Source organism: Mustela nivalis (genome assembly GCF_964662115.1).
Source record: "Mustela nivalis genome assembly, chromosome: 10".
NCBI lineage: Eukaryota > Metazoa > Chordata > Mammalia > Carnivora > Mustelidae > Mustela > Mustela nivalis.
In genome coordinates, this window is record NC_139029.1 from 36,974,865 (window position 1) to 36,991,260 (window position 16,396).

Genomic DNA, 16,396 nt, shown 5'->3' on the forward strand with positions numbered 1-16,396 from the left:
ATGTTTATTCTTGCGATCCAAGAGTATGGAATGGTCTTTCATCTTTTTGTGTCTTCTTCAATTTCTTTCATGAGTGTTCTGTAGTTCCTCAAGTACTCTCTCTATTCACAGATGACATGATTCTTTATATGGAAAACCCAAAAGACTGCACCCCCAAACTCCTAGAACTCATACAGCAATTCAGCAACATGGCAGGATACAAAGTCAATGTGCAGAAATCAGTGGCTTTCTTATACAGTAACAATGAAAATATAGAAAGGGAAATTAGAGAATCAATCCCATTTACTATAGCACCAAGAACCATAAGATACCTGGGAATAAACCTAACCAAAGAGGTAAAGGATCTGTAATTTGTTCTTCTGCCACATTTACCCTAGCTGTTAGAGTATCTAGATTAGATTGGATCTCATAGATGCATTTTTAAATTCTGCCAGATCAGTTCTCACTTTTGCTCTTAGAGAATCTACATTGCCATTAATGGTTTTCTCCAACCTAGCTATTGTTTGCATAACTGTTACCCTGAAGTCTATTTCCAACATCCTGCTTACATCCACATCCATTAGTTCTGTGGTGGAGGTATCACAGTCTCTGAATTTTTCCTCTGTTGTTGGTTCCTCCTCCTAGTCATTCTGGTGAGAGGTGGTTGAGGGACTGTACAGAATTCAAACTATCCAAACTATTTGACAACCCAAGCAAGATGCATGTATTTTATAGGGAACTTATGGTTCTTAGCCTCTTGTTCTTTCAGCCTGTCTTCTGAGGCAGGGCCCTGCTGCACTGTTACTCAGGCAACCCTGTTTGGGCAGAGTTACTCTGCCCCATCAGCGGGATAGGGTCACTGAAAAATGGTTTTGGAGATGCTGTTGTTCTCTGGCAGCTTCCTCTGTTTGCTTTCTGCATCACTTCTGAGAGTCAGAGCAGAAGTGACCATATCCAATCCTCTGTCTCTGAACAGGGAGATTATAGTCTGTTCTACAGTAAGCCCTTCAAGCCACACTGACTCTGTTTTTGTCTGTGCTGCTAAAAACCACAGTGTTCTGGGCTGTGCACCCCACAGCAGCACTCCTAGCCCTCACTTCCAGGACCAGGCATGTCTCTGCCCTTTGTGCTTTTAAAGCCAGCCCCCCCTAGTTTGCACAGGTACCTTTATAGCTCCAGGTTTCAGTCTGGGGCTGTAGTAAAGTCCTTTCCCTGCTACTACTGGTTCGTGAATCTGTGCCAAGCCCCCAATGTGGGACATTTTGGCACTCTGTGTTATTTCACCTTCCTGGCACCAGTGCTTATGGCACCTCCCTCTCCCTTCTGTTTATCTTCTAATATCTGCCTACAGAATCACATCCCCCCCCCCACATACCTTTAAATGAACCACTGGAGATATTCTGTTGGTATAGGTCCTGATGTTTCTTCTTACATCTCAGGCTGATTTCGTGGGTGTTCAGAGTGGTCTGGTAGATATCTAGCTCAATTCAGAGACCAGTTGAAATAGGGTTTCCTACTCCTCCACCATCTTGGCCTCCTCTGAGATAATTATAGATTCTCATGCATTTGCAAAAATAGTATAGAGAGGTCTTGTGTACCCTTCATCTGGGTTCCCTCAAAGGCTGCATCTTATATAACTATAGTTATGAATACTGAAGAACAATTTCAAACACAGGAAATTTATACTGGTACATGAGTGCATAGTTATATGCCATTTTATAATATGTAATCACCACCACAATCAAGATACAGAACTATTTCATCACCATAAAGATCTCTCAGATGCTACCCCTTATGATCACACCCACCCCACTATCCCTTACCACTCTATATTATACATAACTTATCACAGTATATTGATGTTGAAATTTACCACTTTGAGATAAGAGCAAAAATTCTACCTCCTTTTAAGTCCCTTTACCTTTCCACATATAATATGATTATGTTAAATATTTCCTCTACATATATTGAAAACTGCATCAATGTTATAATTATTGCTTCAACATCAAGCATAATTTAGAAAATAGAGAAAAATGAGTTTATTTTATTTACCTATATTTTTATTTTTTATGTTTTTCTTTTTTTGTTTTGTTTTGTTTTGTTTTTTTCTTTCTGACATTCCAAGAGACATTCTTTTATCATTTCTTTTCTCTTTTAAGAACTTCCTTTCCCCATTCTTTTAGGGTAGGTCTTAAAATACTCTTTTCTTTTGTTGAAACTTTTCCTTCACCAAAATGTCTTGATTTTTTGAAGGATATTTTTGCTGGATATCGAATTCTGAGTTTACAGTTCTTTTGTTTCAGTATTGAATGACATTGTGTCACTTTCCTTTGTCCTCTATAGTTTCTGATGTGAAATCTGTTGTGATCAACCTTATTTTCCAATATAGATAAGGTGTTATTTTCTCTTGCTGCTTTTAAGATTCTTTCTTTCCTTAGTTTGGTCATGATGTTTCATGGCCTAGATTTCCCTCACTTTTTTTCCCATTTGGGGTTCACTCATTCTTTTGACTCTGTAGGTTTATGTCTTTTGTCAAATTTGAGATTTCAGCCATTTCAAATTTTTCACCTCTCCTTCTGGAATTCTAGTGACATGAATGTTAGATTTTTGGTCCTGCAGGTCCCTGAGGTGCTCTTTATTTTTTTAAGCCTATTTATTAATTCATTGTTTAGATCTAGTTCTCCTATTGTTCTATCCTCAGGTTCATTTATTCTTTTCTCTACTCCCTGTACTCTGCTAATAATCCCATCTTCAAGTGGCTGATAAAATTTCAGATTCCTCATGTGGTCTGACATCATGGAGAAGAGGCAAGGATTCATTACTGACTAGCAGAAATGAAATTCCCAGTTCCCTACTTTTCTGACCACACCTGGTGGAGGGTTGGAACAAAGATGGACATCTAGGTTCCCCACTTCTCCTTTGTTGAGGAGGGTGGATGTGGGCAATTTTTACCCTGGTGTTTGGCTAGAGTGGGCAATTACTATCTCAAAATTTTTTGTCTTACTGGGCTGAACGCCCCCTCCTCTTTTTTGGTCTTTAGTTTGCAAGAAGACTTTTTGGAGGACTTGTTTTTGTCTATGCATATTGACATTTCTAGGCTTCTGGCTCCTCAAGTAAACATTCTAGCACATATGAAGCAAAAAATGAAATGCAGGGAACTCACCACTATATCAGTTCGTGAGGTTCTGAGAAACTTAGTCAGTCTTCCCCTTCTCTCTACTTTCGGTCTTCTGTTTGTTCCAAAAGTAATATATATGGTTTTTAGCCGTACTTAGTGGGAGAAATAGGGAAGAGTGCATCTACTCCATCCTTTCCCAGAATGTCTGTAATATCTTACCTTTTCTTTTTAATGCCATTATATTTATTTTTGGAAACTCAGTTTTAAGACTATACTAATGCCAATATTCTTTTTTTTTTAATTTATTTTTTATTTTTTATAAACATATGTTTTTATCCCCAGGGGTACAGGTCTGTGAATCACCAGGTTTACACACTTCACTAATACCAATATTCTTAAGACACAAGCTCAAATGAGAACAACAGCAAAACAATAGACAACAACAAAAGAATCATCTTACAGCTCTTAAACTATTTTTTTTCAATGACAATTCTTAATGCTGTCCAGATTGCAGTAAAACTGATAAAGAGACAGACCAAGGGTAGCATTTTAAACTGGTGCAACATATTTCGAGAGCATGCATAGCAGAAGCTTATAGTCATCAATCCTACAATCTCTCTTTTAGAAACTGTTTCTAAAAAATAATTTGGCAAATCTCTCTCTCTCTCTCTCTCATCTATCTGTCTATCTAATATTATCTACTTAAAAAAATATATTATATTAAAAAACAATGTTCACCAATGAAGATATGATAGAGTAAATTATGATATATAAAAGCAGTAAAAAATTCTCCAACTATGGTATAATGAACAATATTAAAAAATAGGACAAATTGTTTTGATACCATGTTAAATGAATAGAATATAAAATGGTATATATACATACATAAATATATATATATGTGTGTGTGTGTGTGTGTGTGTGTGTGTATGATTCCTACTGTGTGAAAATGTGCTCATGGAAACAAAAAATTAAAAAATAATATGTAAAATTTTAAAAACTGTTAGATTTAGCAAAAGGATAATGGATTAATTCATTTATTTAACAAATATTTATTGAGTGTGTCCTATATACCAAGCACAGTTTGGGGTGCTAAGGATACACAAATGAATACAAAGATGATAAAAATCCCTATTCCCATGGCTTACTTTCTAATAGATGGAGGGACTGGTAACAAAATAAATAATACATTATAGTTTTCTAGATGGTGGTAATAAGTGTTATACAGAAGAATAAAGCAGGAAGATTAGGTATATGTGGGGCAAGGGATATAATTTAATTTTAAATGTATGACTTATTTGTGTTTAAATATGAATCTATTAATTCATAATTTTTTAAACAAAATGTTATTTTTTGTTACAATAGGGTACAGCCCCATTATTTCAGAAAATGCATGTTTAATACCCAAAGTTTAGTTTCTCATTTCACAAGGTCAAGCCTGAAGATTATCATTACATTAAGGATAATATAGAACCAATGCTATTTGCACATAACTATCACTACCCTTAATTCAAAAGGGTATTTATTATAACTGCCTGTTAATTTGTTGTCTATCCCTTGGACTTGTATCTCTTTCTTGAATTTTCATAGCCAAACTTTTAAAAGAACCATCTATATTTATGATCTCCATTTCTTTACACTTTCTTCATCCCCCCAACTCACTCATTATCTCACACAGCTGGCTGGAACTACTGCCATGTCACTAAAATGGCACACAATAAAGTCTCTAATGACCTCTACATCTCTACAAGCATTGGGCATTTTAAGACTTTAATTATGTTTGACCTTTCAGTAGCAGTTGGCAGTTTTAGTCACTCCCTCTTTTTTAGACAAAACCTCTCTTCTTGGTTACATGACACCATACTATTTTAGCTTTCTTTCTACCCTTCTGGCCAGTTCCTCCTATCCTCTTTTGTGAGTTTCTCATCCCCTACCAGCCCTGTCCTAATCTTCCCTCTTGAGTCTATACATCTCCCTGAGAGACCATATCTGACCCCACCATTCTGGTTATCATGTACAGGCTGTTGCCTCTGAGTCTATACCTCCAGATTCCTCTCTTGGGTCTTTTACCAATACACCCTACAGCCTACTTGACATCTATATTTGGATATCTCTCAGGCTCTTCTAGCTGCATATTTCCAAGTCCAAGATCATACTTTTCCATCCAAATCTGCCAAAACTCTTTCCTCTTATAACCCCCCCTTTTTTTTCAGTAAATGACACCACCAGCCCTTGTGTTGCATATGCCAGAAAACCCTCTCTTTTATCCTCTACATTTATTCAATCAAAAAATTAAATTGTTTTTCAGCATAATCTCTTCCAGTCCCATCCATGTTGCTACAAAAATTGGGTATTCATCCAATCTGAGGCTTTTGAAGGGGTGGGGGATGGGATGTTGGGGGAACCAGGTGGTGGGAATTAGAGAGAGCACGGATTGCATGGAGCACTGGGTGTGGTGCAAAAACAATGGATACTGTTACGCTGAAAAGAAATAAAAAAAATTTTAAAAAATAGATACATAAGACAAAAAAGAAAAAAAAAAGGTTAAATTGATTCAATCTTCTGTTAACCCTCAAATTCATCCATTTGTTTTCATGACTTACTGTTACCAACTTAATCCATCATCAGCTGTAGCCTAAGGTATTGCAAAAGACCCCCAAACAACTGCCCTCCTTCTGAAATATTCTCTATTAAGTATTAAGACTGATCTTTCTAAAATGCCATTCTGATCATATCCTGCTTAATTTCTTTATTTTCTTTACAGTGCCTTCAGAATCAAGTCCAGCTCTTTACTTTGGCTTACAGAACTCCTCTCAATATCACTCCTATCTATCTCTCTAGTCACCTTCTCTTTAGAAATTCATGTTCCAATCATATTGGCCTTTTCTCATTAAAAATGCAATGTTCTGGGGCACCTGGGTGGCTCAAAGGGTTAAACCTCTGCCTTCAGCTCAGGTCATGATCTTGGGGTCCTGGGATGGAGCCCCATATCAGGCTCTCTGCTTGGCAGGAAGCCCGCTTCCCCCCCTTTCTCTGCCTGCCTCTATGCCTACTTGTGATCTCACTCTCTCTTTCAAATAAATAAATAAAATATTTTTTAAAATGCAATTTTCTGTCTCATCCCTTTGACTTCAAACACATTTTATTACTTCATACATATCCCTGCTTACTATGATATCACCTATTTATCCTTTAGTTCTCAGCATAAGTAACACACCTAGGGAAGGTCTCCTATCCTTTGGGCAGGTTAAGACTTAAATGCCGAATAGTTGCCACAGCATGCTTAACTCTCTCTGTTGTCATAGTTATCACACTTTTCTATACTTAGATGTTTGATTCCTAGCCCAGTAGACTATGAGCCTTATGATAACAGTTATCATATCTCCTCCTACTATTTTGTTCTGATACCTTGCATAATTCCTGATCTACTGTAACTACTTGTAAAGATTTATTGACAGGGAGAAGGAGGGAGGAGAGAAGGAGAAAAAAAAGGAAGAAAAGGAGGGAGGAAAAGAAGCCTCACCCAATCATTCTTGAGTGAGAAAGGGGAAAAGGAAAGAAATGGTCAGGGAAATTAATAAATTTTTAAGTTATTTGAAACGTTTTAAAGTTATCCATTTCACATGTGTTACTTATAAAACTGAAAAAGCTATTTTACATTTTACAGCAAGGAAACTGAGGCATATAAAAGAAATGTCATAGTTCATCATGTTGTATCTTCCATCTGGAATTCCATTTCCTTAATTTTGTTCATGTCCCATTTCCTTGAGTTCTACCTGAAGTACCAAGTGCACCCAAAGGTTCTCCTTTACAATCCACAGTCCTAATCATATAATTTTCTTTCTTTTCTCTAATCCTAAAGCATACTTTATGTAATTCCCTAATGGTTTTTAGCATAATGCAATTTATTTTGTACCTATTTCTGTTTGTGTTTCATTTCAACTTGTTGAAAATAAAATTTTAAAGAAATAATGTAGATCAGATTATTCATATTATCACCCCAAGACCTACCATAAATTTAGATGCTCAATAAAATTATGTTAAATGGAAGCCACTTTGAGATTTAGATTAAACTCCTCAATCTTCCAAAATCGACAAATCAATCAGAAAACTTATTTCAGATCTGCCAAAGGCCAAACACCAGTATGCAACTTCTTGCTTATTTGTGTCTCCTTCTCCCACCTTCCCCACACATAGAACATGGAAGGAAATGTAAACTTGGGAGTTCTGAAGTCTCTGGATGCCACCACTTACTGCTTTTACAAATATCCTAGCCTTAGTTTCTGCTTGAGTAAGAATATAGATTTTGGCTGTCTTGTAATGTCAGTTCCCTGCAATGCCTGTCACAAAGCAACTTCAACCTTGGACAATATTTAAAAAAATAATAAATTGCTGTTGCATAAACATCAGCCTTAACAACCAACACTTCTTAAGAAGTCTAATATGGAAATAAAAATAGAGTGAGCTAAAATAAGCAGAAAGTTTCTGAATTTTTCAGCTTCTCCGTTTTGTTGCTAGATATTCTGACCTTATCTCCTCAAGGCAGAACAATCTTGAGTAGCCATATATTTGCTCAATGGGTTTTTAGCTGCTTCTTTTGTTCATCTGTTTTCTACAACTAGTTGATTGCCTTCAGGCCTTAGTGTAGGTTTGGTAATCTTTTTGACTTTGCTAACCCTAGACTTTGGATGCAAAGCTACTCACATGCCTTCACAGTCCCCCTTTTTATGAGACTGATGCGCTACCTACTGTGCTAATGAGGCACCTCATAGTCTCCCTTTTTAAAAACCAGACTGAGATACTGTTTATTTAATAGGACTTTATTGGTCATCTTTTACTTGGTCTTTCTTGGCCCATCAGTTATGGGTCCCTATAACAGAGGTGAAGAAGAATGTCTTATTTCACCTTGAAGAGGTGAAAGTGTCTTTCCTAATCTGGTACATATTTCACCCAGGAAATTTAGAATTTTTAGTATTTGTCAGGAGGTAAGTTTGTTTCCAAGGCCTGTTCAGAATATTAAAGGAAGTGAAGTCCCTAGATAAGAAAAGTACCAGAAATTTCTTTTGTTTGGTTGTCTTGGATTTGGGGAAAACCAGAACTAGGAAAACACTAGAGGAGATATTCTAATACTTCAATCTACAATGTCTTTGTCAGTTTTGACTCTGGCTCTTTTCTAGAATCCTAAATTATGATGAACTCCTCAGGGCCAATAAAATCTAATAATCTGAGAGCCAAACGGTCATGTACAATTTTTGTGTTGCCCTAAGAACATTTAGAATGACTACTGGAAGACAGGTTCTGGTACAGGTAACTGACACAAGAAAGAGAAGAAAGTCCTAAGCAGAAAACACCAAAGGGGCAGAAGCAATCCTCAGAACAAACCATCAGCAAACCAGAGTGGAACAATTATGGCATGTATAAATGAGTTAACAAAATTCTTTTTTTTTTTAAATAAAATTTTTTAAAAATTTAATTTTTTTCAGCGTAACAGTATTCATTTTTTTTTTGCACCACACCCAGTGCTCCATGCAATCTATGCCCTCTCCAATACTCACCACCTGGTTCCCCCAATCTCCCACCTCCCACCCCTTCAAAACCCTCAGATTGTTTTTCAGAGTCATGGTTCACCTCCCCTTCCAATTTCCCTCAACTTCCTTCTCCTCTCTAACTTCACTTGTCCTCCATGCTACTTGTTATGCTCCACAAATCAGTGAAACCATATGAAAATTGACTCTCTCTGCTTGATTTATTTCACTCAGCATAATCTCTTCCAGTCCCGCCAGTTGATAAAATTCTAAAAAAGAAAGTTCCCTTTGAGGACAGATCTTTTCTGTCATACTATATCCCCAATATCTAGAATAGTCTGTGACACATTAAGATGACCAATAAAGTCCTACTAAGTAAACAGTATCTCAGTCTGGTTTTAAAATGGGGGACTATGAAGGCATGTGAGTAGCTTTTCATCCAATGTCTGGGGTTAGCAAGTCAAAAAGATGCAAGATGAGACTTATCAACAACCTGATTTGCTCTGGTACCTTATACCTTACCAGCCTGATGAACTACAGTAAACTGAATTCTTAATATTTAAGCTCTTTTAGACCTTTAGAAAAGCCCCATCACTGGAAAATGGCTATTTCTAAGAGCCTGCCAACACTGGATAAGAGTACTAACTTCATTCTCAGGTATTATAATATAAATTCAAGGACTGATTAATATTCTAAAATTTTGCCAAGAGCCCTGACAGAAAGGTCCCAAAGATAATCTGTAAGAAATAAAACAAAACAAAATGAAATGATTAAAGCTTAAGACTTTTAAAAGCACAATAAAAGAGAAGACTCAAGCATTGAATAGTTGGGAAAAAGGGATGGTGATTATTGTTGCTGTGTAAGATTCCAACACAGAGCCTCATAAAAAAAGTACAATGTTATTTCAAGGACTCTCATGATTAGATCAACAGTTATGTCCTTTTGTTGGCAAGGTTTGAAGTACAGATCTACCTATTAATAGAGATATGTGCTATATTATTATCCACTGGGCTGAGTTCAGAAACTCAAAACAAAGGCCAAAGGCCTAACCCTTGTCCAGAACCCATTGTCAAAAGGAGATCCAGGAATAGCAGTATAGTTGACTTGATGCAGCAAAACAAGAAAACAAAAACAAAAAACCAAGACCAGGAAGATACTTTTATCTTTTAATAAAACGTTTTCATTATCATCCAATGCGTACACTTTTACAAACCTGAGCTGCTCAGCGCAGCATTTATAGAAAATTGCCAAGTATCATTTATAGATAAAAGCACAATTCAATATTTATGAATTGCTAGTTTTCTATAAATATAGACATTTGGAGATGATCTCACTAGGCATTAAAATTTGAACATGGATCAAAGCTAGAATAATATTAACAATTCCTTGCATTTGTATAGTGTTTTACATAATACTATTAATAATAGATGACATTTATTGAGCACTTAGAAAGTGCCAGGCACTTTACCTGTAAATTCTTATAACGAATTCAGTTTAGTTCAACAAGCATTTAATTAATACCTACAGTGTGATAGATTAATAACACTGGTTTCTGTCTTTAAAAACTCTCATTTTGGTGCATTCAATCAATGTTTGTTGAAAGAATAAGTGAATGGATGGATGAAAAATTGATTGGTTTGGATGGTACTGTGGGGTAATAACAATACCACAGGCTCCTCCTCTCAATATCTATGGTGTTGGGAAAACACTTACCATCTCTTAGCCTCCATTTTTTAATCTGTAATATAGGAATATGTAAACTCTCCCTTGAAAAACTGTTGTGATAATAGTGCCAGAAATGTAAAATATGTAGAAAGAATAGGATCTCAGTAAGTGAGAGTAGTTATCATCATCATCATCATCATCATCATCACTACCATAATTAATACTATTTTATTTTACTTATTTTTTTTATTTTTTAAAGATTTTTATTTATTTATTTGACAGACAGAGATCACAAGTAGGCAGAGAGGCAGGCAGAGAGAGAGGAAGGGAAGCAGGCTCCCTGATGAGCAGAGAGCCTGACATGGGGCTCGATCCCAGGACCCTGGGATCATGCCCTGAGCCAAAGGCAGAGACTTTAACCCACTGAGCCACCCAGGTGCCCCCATAATTAATACTATTTTAAATAAGCCTATCAAACTCTCCTCACCCTTGCTATAGCAATGAACAAGTATAACTTTAACATCCACAAAGCATGTAACATCTATACAGAAATGCCACAAAAAAAAAAAAAACAAGCGAAGCAAGGGAAATCTAAACTCTAGTCCTCATGTTTTATACAATATGTTATTTGTTATTTTACATAAAATATATTACATAAAAATTTGTTTGTTATTATACAACAAATATATACAATGTTCCACTCAATGTTCTATACAACATCAATGCTCAGTCTAAGAAACAAAAATAAAAACAACATAGAATCAATTTCAGTTATGTTTCCAAAGATACCATGATAAGAGGCAGGAAGTTTACCAAATAACAGACTATACCTTCCCTAATAATGGAGTGCTGGTCACTCCATATAAGGAACCATGTTCCTTATTACAGCATTCTCAAAGAGCCCGAGACCTAGAGCCCAAACCATAGCTATCAAGAAACTCAACTTACTCCCCTCAGTGCCAGTGAGGCTAAGCCCTAGCCATTCAGCAAATAAACTTTGAGACCTGGATCAAATTCCCAACCAGAAGGAGGCCCCATTCTGATCACTTACCATTTGGGTCTGCTTGTAGATTTCACCATAGGGGCCATCCCATCTCTATATAGACTCTTGGTTTTACTGAAGTTAACAATGTTGAAAATGACTCTCTGAAAAAAAGAGAAAAGTTTATCAGAAGATTATGCTTTGCAAGTTGTCACTTCTTGATAATCAGGAATGGAAATTATAAAGCAAGGTTAGAAGAAGCCATATGACATAGCTACCAACAATATAATGAAAAAAAAATGGTGCCTGCAGAATATCAAAGTATTTGTGCCATCTTAGTATAGTAGTCAGGAGCACAGACTTTGGAACCTACTCTACCACTTTCAAACCATGTGACCTTGCCAAGCTACTAAACCTTTCTATGTCTCAGTTTCTTCATTTGAAAAATGGGGATAATAAAGTACTTAGGGTACTTAGAATTACTGATGATAATTAAGTAAGGTAATATATGTATAGTGTTTGGAGCCATGCTTTGCACATAGTTAATGTTACATAAATTTTAACTATTATTATTAACTGCTCCCTTTCTCCAGGCTGACCTAAAGTTTATACGGAAAAGAGTAACAGTATTACTAGAGTAACAGTGTTTCATTTAAAGTTCAAAAAAGATAACTGAATGCAAAATTGAAATTCAAATGTTCTGTAACTGTTCAGTACCCTTTCACTAGACCTGGAGGATATATGTCCCCTTTTGCACTTCCTTTTGTTATCCTCTGCTCAGGGCCAGGGTTTCTGAGCTTAACCCTAATCTCGGCATCAATTTGTAGGAGCATATGTTCTTGGATAAGTCCCTTCCCCTCTCCAGGTTTCACCTTTAAAATGGGGTAGTGGAGTGCTCTAGATACTAAAATCTTTCCAGAAGGGTACTAGAGTTAAAAGAGATCAGCCTTAAAGGAAAAAAAAGCAAAAATGAACTTTTGGGGACTTCATCAAGATCAAAAGCTTCTGCACAGCAAAGGAAACAGTCAATAAAACAAAGAGCCAACCCACGGAATGGGAGAAGATATTTGCAAATGACAGTACAGATAAAAGGCTGATATCCAGGATCTATAAAGAACTCCTCAAACCCAACATACACAAAACAGATAGTCATGTCAAAAAAAATGGGCAGAAGACATGAACTCCAATAAAGACATACAAATGGCTATCAGACACATGAAAAAGTGTTCATCATCACTAGCCATCAGGGAGATTCAAATTAAAACCACATTGAGATACCACTTTACACAAGTTAGCAAGACAGGAAATAATGTGTGTTGGAGAGGATGTGGAGAAAGGGGAACCCTCTTACACTGCTGGTGGGAGTGCAAGTTGGTGCAGCCACTTTGGAGAACAGTGTGGAGATTACTTAAGAAATTAAAAATAGAGCTTCTCTATGACCCTGTAATTGGACTACTGGGTATTTACCCCCAAAGATACAGATGTAGTGAAAAGAAGGGCCATCTGTACCCCAATGTTCATAGCAGAAATGGCCATGGTCGCCAAACTGTGGAAGGAACCAAGATGCCCTTCAACGGATGAATGGATAAGCAAGATGTGGTCCATATACACTATGGAGTATTATGCATCCATCAGAAAGGATGAATACCCAACTTTTGTAGCAACATGGATGGGACTGGAAGAGATTACGCTGAGTGAAATAAGTCAAGCAGAGAGTCAAGTATCATATGGTTTCACTTACTTGCAGAGCATAACAAATAACATGGAGGACATGGGGAGATGGAGAGGAGAAGGGAGTTGAGGGAAATTAGAGGGGGAGATGAACCATGAGAAACTATTGACTCTGAAAAACAATCCAAGGGTTTTGAAGGGGCGGGGGGTGGGAGGTTGGGGGAGCCTGGTAGTAGAGGGCACGTATTGCATGGAGCAATGGGTGTGGTGTATAAACAATGAATTCTAGTACACTGAAAAGTAATTTAAAAAATTTTAAAAAGAGAGATCAGCCTTTGTTTTGGTAAAGAATTTATTATTACAAGTGGAGAAGAGAGATGGTGAAAGAGAAGAGTATTGGGGATAAAAGATACTCAATGACCATTGAAATTAAGTCCAAAGGAGAGAAGATGAGGACTAGAGCTAGGGCAGGAAGAATAGTCAGAGAAATAGGGCAACTTTCAAAAGGTTACCATAGGCTAGTTTTTCTATCCATAGGTAGTGAAAGAGAAGGAAGCATCAAAATTCACATATTATTGCATTGAAATATTTATTGTGTGATGTATTATATATATCAAGTGCTAGGAATTTTATACATTTTTATAAATGTTTAAATATTTTTTCTATAACTAAAATTAAGTATTTTCTATAACTAAAATATTAACCTCTCCATTTTACAGATGTAGAAACTGAGCTCAGAGAAGTTAATCAATTTGTCCAAAGTCATGCAATTAATATATGGAGAGTTGACATTTAAATCTAGGGAATAAAAAAGGTAAGTAAAATGTCCATGATCTCTACCCTTGAGTTATTCACTAAAGTTCCAAAATTCCATAACTATAACCAAGCCAGATTTGTAAAGGGCAAAAAATGAATACAATGGCAATTTTTTAAGCCTTTAAAGTTTTGTTTTCTTAAACGAGAAAATCAAAACTATCTTCTCTGTCTTCATATATGGGACTACCATAGAATGCTTTGTTCTATGAAATTAGCTCTTAGGAATAGCGTGTTTTCCTTTCTGCTCAGAGACCCAGCTACCAATCACCCATCACAGGGCATTTCAGTTGCAGACCTCTCTTCTGTCATTAAATTAAGTCATAAAGAATTCCCAAGACTCTTCAATTATTAATAACCTGGACCTGCCTCTTGTCAGTTCAATTACTTCTCTCAGGGTCTTGACTACTGTCTGACTTAAGAAAATCAATATCAAGGTAACAAATGGCCTTTGAACTTTACAGGGCTAATTTCCCTTTTCTCTTCTGAGATTTTCCAGATGTCATATCCATTTCCAGTGAACCTGGAAGCCATGCTGCACTTTTAGGATCTAGATTAATGCTAAGTATAAGGGAAATCTAATATAGAAATACTGTTCATCTGTGAAGCTGGAATAAAGAAATGAGAAAGTGGAATATCCATTGATCATCAATATCCTACTATCCTCTGCACAGGAAGATTTCCCAGATCTCTTAAATATGCTATATTATTTAGCTGTTCCATCCATAAACAAAAGTTATCTATTTTAGCCCAATTTTAGACATGAAGAAATTGAAATAAAGACTCATAAAAACTATACTTTCTCTATGACACTCCATGAAAAGAGAACATCTCTTGCCATTCTCCACCCAAACTTTTTTTTTTTTTTTAATTTTCCAGTGTATTGAGCAAGCCAAATGTGGCTGTGAGAATCAAACGTATGTGGAAGTAGGCAGTGCAGGAAATGTTGGCTCCCTGTATTTTACACTTAAGTATCTATTATTTACTCCAAATACATCACAAGAAATGGCATCCATAAGGCAATGGTAACAACAGTTATAATAGCTAACAACTCCTAAGTACTTTTCTATGTACCAAATTCTGAGTTAAGCACTTGTTCACAATATTTCAGTGTTTTGTATATTAGAATCAGCTCATAATATATTAGAATCACTTGGTAACTTTTAAAAACTACTGATGTTGGGCCTCAATTTCAATCATACACTCTGATATCAGATGAATTATTTCATTTATTTTTTTTTCTTTTTTTTTAATTTTTTATTTTTTATAAACATATATTTTTATCCCCAGGGGTACAGGTGAATGGATCAAGAAGATGTGGTATATATACACAATGGAATACTATTTCATTTATTTTGAGGATAATGAACTTTTTGAGACATAGACTATTTATTATCCCTTATTTATAGATGAGGCAAGTAATATTGAGATTACATTAAGTTAATAAGTAGCAAGATCATGGACATTCTAGACAGATACATCTGGACTGAAACCCAGTTCCCTACTAGTTCTGTGAACTTGGGCAAGATAATTTTTTCTATTGATTATTTATATTTAAAATTGTTATGATAACAGCATTCTAACAAACTTCTATAAAAATCTATGAGGTTAAGTTAATCACCCAGTACATTGTACCTACCTGATAAGAGGTACTCAATATTTATCAAACATTCCTCCTTATCTTCAATAAAATGGGAATTTTTGATTCTCCTTCCTTTCTTCCTTTTATTTCTCTTTCTTTCTTCTTCAGATTTAAATTTTTAATCTAGGCTTCTTGTTTTAGCAGTAAGGTTTTCTAGGTCAGAGCTTTGTAAATAGTGACCTGCAGCACACTGATAGGCTGGGGATGGATTCTAGCTCTCAAGCCACCATATGTGAGGTACAGAGCTCTGTCTATTCTGACCAGCAGTTCATGTTGCTATGAAGGAGTGCAAACTTCATTCTAGGTGTAAACCATGGAAGAATCCAGTGTGGCCAGAGGTATAATGATGAGCCTGCACGCTGGCTAGCCAGTGGACTTGATTCTCTGGCTTTGCATATATCCAATACTTTTGTCTAATCATGAATAGGTTTCCCACTTAAGGATATCCAAGATACTCCCAGGGACTATTCTAAATAGACATGTGCATGATATAAACAAGAGGGTCATAACAATTTTAAAATATTTCATTACCTAAAAACATTTTATTAAAAGTCTGATTATATGTGAAAATCATTTTATTTTCACATGAAATTTCAACATTGCAATTATGAGTGAAAGGTAAGGGAAAGCTGTTGAATGACTTAAATATTATTTCATACAGTTTAAATATTTGAAAAGTTTTAAATTTTTATCACTTTATTGTGTGAACAGTTTCTCATTGATGATGGTGACTATTAAGATTTTGAAGAGGTTGTCACTGAAAAGTCTTGATTAGGAATAGCATGTATCTATTACAGAAATAAAAGCCTCATATAAAAATGATATGTTCCCAGATACAAAACGAAGAGTTTCAATTAAAAATGTGAAGACTGGGCGCCTGGGTGGCTCAGTGGTTAGGCCGCTGCCTTCGGCTCAGGTCATGATCTCAGGGTCCTGGGATCGAGTCCCGCATCCGGCTCTCTGCTCAGCAGGGAGCCTGCTTCCTCCTCTCTCTCTCTCTG

General features: G+C 36.1%; 1 protein-coding gene across 3 annotated transcripts in view; it reads right to left on the reverse strand.

Moving 5' to 3' along the window:
* AGBL4 (AGBL carboxypeptidase 4) overlaps nucleotides 1–16,396 on the reverse strand; it is a 1,624,959-nt gene that overhangs the window by 762,760 nt on the left and 845,803 nt on the right. For all 3 annotated transcript variants that reach the window (XM_082688347.1, XM_082688346.1, XM_082688345.1), the window contains exon 4: nucleotides 11,339–11,433. In XM_082688347.1, the coding sequence (XP_082544473.1) occupies nucleotides 11,339–11,433 (95 nt within the window). The remainder of the gene's footprint in view (nucleotides 1–11,338; nucleotides 11,434–16,396) is intronic.